Source organism: Lithobates pipiens, unplaced genomic scaffold (genome assembly GCF_037356315.1).
Source record: "Lithobates pipiens isolate NorthernLeopardFrog02 unplaced genomic scaffold, aLitPip1_a1.2 Scaffold_27, whole genome shotgun sequence".
In the NCBI taxonomy this organism is placed as follows: domain Eukaryota; kingdom Metazoa; phylum Chordata; class Amphibia; order Anura; family Ranidae; genus Lithobates; species Lithobates pipiens.
The window spans coordinates 154,841,048-154,847,047 of record NW_027507788.1 but is presented as its reverse complement, the minus strand read 5'-3'; the positions used below and the strand labels follow the sequence as shown (position 1 = coordinate 154,847,047).

General features: G+C 46.9%; 1 protein-coding gene across 1 annotated transcript in view; it reads left to right on the top strand.

Annotated features, from left to right (window-relative positions):
- Window positions 1-315: 315 nt before the first annotated feature.
- Window positions 316-6,000, top strand: part of LOC143934252 (nicotinamide N-methyltransferase-like) — an 85,499-nt gene continuing 79,814 nt past the window's right edge. Inside the window, exon 1 of the mRNA XM_077457703.1 lies at window positions 316-440. Within this exon, the coding sequence (XP_077313829.1) occupies window positions 407-440 (34 nt within the window). The 5' untranslated portion in view covers window positions 316-406. The remainder of the gene's footprint in view (window positions 441-6,000) is intronic.

The following is a 6,000-nucleotide window of genomic DNA, read 5'->3' as shown; positions in this document are numbered from 1 at the left end:
GACTCGAACACCGAGCTCATCCCTACTTCTAATAATAAATAATGATAGCATTTCAAGAAGTTCTGGTGACCTTGGTTTCTTTCTATGTTAGCCAAAAACTTGATGGTTACCTTAAATTAGACTTTACATGCCTTTAGGTATCTTGCTAAAGCCTGTAGCTGCACACACGACCAGCAGGAATATCCAGTTGTAGTGCATTCTCTATTATTGGAATTTATGGCAGAGTGTTGGAGAAACACGAGGAGAGGACTCAGCTCTTTTTTGGATATTGTGACCGGAGAAGTGCTGAGTAGGAGATTGTTGTGGATATCCTGGTCTGCTGGAGCGGGTAGAGGAGCCAGTGAGAGGGGCTACCGGTAAACTGCTGAGAAAGCCATTAAGAAAGATTATCGATGGCCGTTTACATATGCCTATTACCCCAGCAGGGGTAGCAGGAGTCGGTGAGTGGGGACCCTTAAGAGGGAGTACAAGAGTCACCTGTTTCGTTGAGCACTTGGTTATTTTGGAGCTTCACTAACCTTATAACACCATTATTGGTTTTTGGGCTTTTTTGTTTTTATTTTTAATTTTTATTTATATGCAAATCTATATGTTTGGTTGGTACACTTAATACTTTTGTTTGGAACACTTTATATATATTTTTTGATTGGTACACTGGTCATCAATTGATGGACTAGAATTTTTTATGTCATTTGGGTTTTTTTTTCACGTAGAGGACTAATTCATTTCTTGCACATTTAGCATTTATCACATACATGGTGTTATTATTATTTACTCTCTTTGCATGTTATGGTTTATTAATGCATATATATATCCCGTCATATGATTTATTATTATCTGTAATATTGGTCGGGGACCAGGTTCTGTTCCCCATTTATAGGTAGCGCCACTTACCCCACCTGCTTTAGCTACAAACAGGTACCATGAGTCTTTCCCATGGAGGTGGGTGGCACTGAGTCTATAGTGTCTAGTCCACAGATATTCCATCCCCAGTGCATGTTTAAACCCGTCTAATGAGAAAGAAATTTTTATAATCCATTTATATAATATACACTCACCTGCCACTTCATTAAGTACAGCTGTTCAATTGCTTGGTAACCTAAATTGCTAATAAGCGAATCACATATCAGCAACTCAATGCCTTTAGGAATCTAGACGTAGTGAAGTTGACTTGCTGAAGTACAAACTGAGCATCAGAATGGGGAGGAAAGGGGATTTAAGTGTCTTTAATTGTGGCATGGTTGTTGGTGCCAGACGGGGTGGTCTGAGTATTTCAAAAACTGCTGATCTACTGTGATTTTCATGCACAACCATCTTACAGTTTACAGAGAATGGTCCAAAAAAGAGAAAATATTTAGTGAGCGGCAGTTGTGTGGCAGAAAATGCCTTTTTGAGGTCAGAGGAGAATGGGCAGACTGGTTTGAGAGGATAGAAAGGCAACAGTAACTCAGATAACCACTTGTTACAACCACAATACATCGAACCTTAAAGCAGATGGGCTACAGCAGCAGAAGACCACACCTGTGCAACCTCTGTCAGCGAAGAACAGGAAACTGAGGCTACAATTCGCACAGGCTCACCAAAATTGTACAATAGATGATTGGAAAAATGTTGCCTGATCTGATGAGTCTCGATTTCAGCTGAGACATTCAGATGGTAAGGTCAGAATTTAGCATAACAACATGAAAGCATGTATCAATGGTTTAGGCTGGTGGTGGTGGTGTAATGGTGTGGGGGATATTTTCTTGGCACACTTTGGGCCCCTTAGTGCCAATTGAGCATCATTTAAATGCCACGGCCTACCTGAATATTTTTGCTGACCACGTCCATCCCTTTATAACTACATTTACTACTTCCAGCAGGATAATGCACCATGTCACAAAGCTCAGATCATCTCACCCCTGATTTCTTCAACATGACAATGAGGTCACTGTACTCCAATGGCCTCCACAGTCACCAGATCAATCTAATAGAGCACGTTTGGGATGTGGTGGAACGGGAGATTCGCATCATGGATGTGCAGCCCAAAAATCTGCAGCAACTGCGTGATGCTATCATGTCGATGTAGCACCCTGATGTTTAGGCAGGGTTGCTAGTAAATTTATTTGCCAAGTCATAGTTGCCTTGGCCAATTGATAGGAGGTCAATTGATTTCACCCTAATTCTGAAACTGCTGCACTTCTCTCTTCTGTCACTAGATGGCCGGGTATATGGTGGCATTAGATAAGACAAGGGTGTTGCAAGGACAGATTAGGAATGAATAGGGTGTTTTAGCCAATGGGCAGGGATTTTCTTAGGTCCCTTGGCCTGCTGAGAGAACCTATTTATTTGGGTGAAGTCAGGTTCTGTGCCACCTGGATGGCTGTCTGGGTGGACGTGTGTTGTGCTGCCCGGGCTGCAGTGGCCACCCGTGCATTAAGGGCGCCGCCCCCTCTCTCCTGCCACCCCCCTCTAGCACCAATATATAGATTGCCACCTCCACTGCCATCCCCTATTCCAGCGGCAGGGGATGGTTTTGAATCACCTGATTGGAGCCATAGGCTACAATAGGCATCAAAAAAGGTGACCTGGTAGCGTCATTCTGGGCACTCAGAGGTCACTCAGCTGTGTTAGAAAAGCGAGTGAATATTCACTTTCCTGACACTAAACCGCCTCTCCGCCAATCAGGTGCTCGAATCTGTTGGCCATCACCTGATTGGCTGAAACGACAGGTGCTGTGAGTGGACACCAGGCATACAATCATAGCAGGGGAGGGGTGGAGAGGATAGAAGAAGACATTAACGAGCATCGCGGAACTGTCACATTGAGACAAGTAAGTGGAGACGACAGGCTGGCAGGGGGCACACTGGCAACATTTGATATGGCACAGTGGTGGCAATTGATGGGGGCACAGTGGCAGCAATTGATGGGCACAGTGGCTGCATTTGATGGCACAGTGGCAGCATTTGATGGCACAGTGGGTGCGTTTGATGGGCATAATGGCGGCAATTGATGGGCACAGTGGTGGCAATTGATAGCAAAGTGGCTGCGTTTGATGGGCACAGTGGCTGCATTTGATGGCACAGTGGCGGCAATTGATGGGCCCAGTGGTTGCGTTTGATAGCACAGTGGCTGCTCTTGATGGGCACAGTGGCAGCAATTGATGGGCACAGTGGATGTGTTTGATGGCACAGTGGCTGCATTTGATGGCACAGTGGCTGCGTTTTATGGGCAAATGCAAATATATGTCTGGCACCGCCCCCCGTCACCGCTGGCACATTTTTCCGCCGCCGCTGGCAATGCCCCTCCACTGCCACTGGCAATGCCTACTGCCAGAAGAGACAGGAGAAGAGAGGGGACAGACATCCAAGCCCCCTGTGGGCAGCAGGCGACCTCCCGGCTTGGCAGCCTGACACTGCTCCTGACAGGATGGGATAACATCAGGTAAGTCTGCATTATGGGCAATGGTCACTCTGCGTTTATGGGCAATGGTCACTCTGTGTTTATGGGCAATGGCCACTCTGTGTTTATGGGCAATGGCCACTCTGCGTTTATGGGCAATGGTCACTCTGCGTTTATGGGCAATGGCCACTCTGCGTTTATGGGCAATGGCCACTCTGTGTTTATGGGCAATGGCCACTCTGCGTTTATGGGCAATGGCCACTCTGCGTTTATGGGCAATGGCCACTCTGTGTTTATGGGAAATGGCCACTCTGCGTTTATGGGCAATAGTCACTCTGTGTTTATGGGCAATGGTCACTTTGTGTTTATGGGCAATGGCCACTCTTCTTTTATGGGCAATGGTCACTCTGCGTTTATGGGCAATGGTCACTCTGCGTTTATGGGCAATGGTCACTCTGCGTTTATGGCAATGGTCAGGCTGCGTTTATGGCAATGGTCAGGCTGCATTTCTTTGGCACTGGTCAGGCTGCATTTCATGGGCACTGCAATATATTTTAGTACACCATTTGGTTCAGAATATTTATTTTTTCTTGTTTTCCTCCTCTAAAACCTAGGTGCATCTTATGGTCAGGTGCGTCTTATGGAGCGAAAAATACAGGTAATAACCTTTTGTTAAGCATTTCTTTTGGAATACTTCAGAAAAGTCCACGGGGAGGGACTGAACTATTATTTCATTTGGGAAATCTCCAGGCTAATTTTTTTAACCACTTGCTTACTGGGCACTTAAACCCCCCTCAGTCCCAGACCAATTTTCAGCTTTCAGCGCTGATGCACTTTGAATGACAATTGCGCGGGCATACAACACTGTACCCAAATGAAATTTTTATCATTTTTTTCCCACAAATAGAGCTTTCTTTTGGTGGTATTTAGTTACAGCTCGGAGTTTTATTTTTTGCTAAACAAACAAAAAAAGATGCAAAAAAAAAAAAAAAAAATCATGTTTTAATAGTTTGTTATAAAATTTTGCAAACGGGTCATTTTTCTCCTTCATTGAAGTGCGCTGATAAGGCGGCACTGATAGGCTGCATTGGTGGGCACTGATGGGCTGCATTGGTGGGCACTGATAGGCTGCATTGGTGGGCACTGATAGGCTGCACTGGTGGGCACTGATAGGCATAGTTAAGGCGGCACTAATAGGCACAGATAAGGCGGCACCGATGGGCACAGATAAGGCGGCACTGATGGGCAAAGATGGGCACAGATAAGATGGCACGGATGGGTGGCACAGATAAGTGGCACGGATGGGTGGCACGGATGGGCACTGATAGGTACCACAGATAGATGGGACTGATGGGCACTGATAGGTGGCACTGATAGGTGGCTCTGATAGGTGGCACTGCTGGGCACTGATGGGCGGCACTGCTGGGCACTGATGGGCGGCACTGCTGGGCACTGATGGGCGGCACTGGGGTGCAGCACCTTTGAGGCAGATTGGGTGGCACTGTGGGTGGCACTGTGGGTGGCACTGTGGGTGGCACTGTGGGGTGGCACTGTGGGTGGCACTGTGGGTGGCACTGTGGGCATTATGGGCACAGACGGGGGGCACTTACTTTTACTTTGTTAAACTTCAGGATGGCACTGCGGGAGGCAGGTGGGCACTGGCAGGTGGCATGTGGTGACTTTCATTGCTGGCCGTGATCGGGACTGATGTCCCGATCACGGCCGCCGGCGATCGGCTTTTTTTTTTCTCCTCGCGCTGTCAGCGCGAGGAGGAATAATAGCCGATTACCGGCTCCGTTCTATCACATGATCAGCTGTCATTGGCTGACAGCTGATCACGTGATAAGGGGTCGGGATCGACCCCTTACACGGATCGGTGATCAGGCGAGTCTCACGGACTCGCCGATCACAGAGCGCGCGCCCCTCAGGGGGCGCGCAGGCCGCTCGTAACCGGGACGACGTCAATAGACGTAGTCCCGGAAATCTAGGTCCGCGCTAATGCCGTCATTCGGCAATAGCGCGGTACCCAAGTGGTTAAGGACTATAGTCAGGACAGGGAAAATATTGTTCTGGTAAGTAGGGAAAAAAAGCAGCAACGGTGACAGAGGTGGTATCTGTCAACCCGATTCTTGGCCAGAGAGTAGCTACCTCTGGAGTAAAGACAACCTGTAAAAAGGTTGGGGGAATCAAGGTCCATCGTTCATAAAGGATGGGTTATCGAATCGCTTCAAAGAGGGTGTCTAACCGTGGGAAACCCTGCCACTTGACCCTGAAGGAAGAGATGATAGATAAATATGGGCCTTGGGTTGTGAAATATATGCAAGATTGGGATCGCTGGACTGGGAAAAAGTATTCTAAAAAAAAAAAAAAAAAAAAAAAAAGGTACTTTTAAGCCAAAAGTATGGGAAGTACCGTGCTCACCACAAAAAGATGACATGGCCATATGAAAAAGATACTTGGGCTATATGGATGCTGGAGTCAGCAAATAAAATGGAGGAAATGAATGTTATTACTATGGCATTTAAGGAGAAATCATTCCAAACAATGTTTGAACGTAGGGACAAGCGCAAACCATCACAACCCCCAACAAGTGGTGACAGTGATTTTCAGGGAGACGAG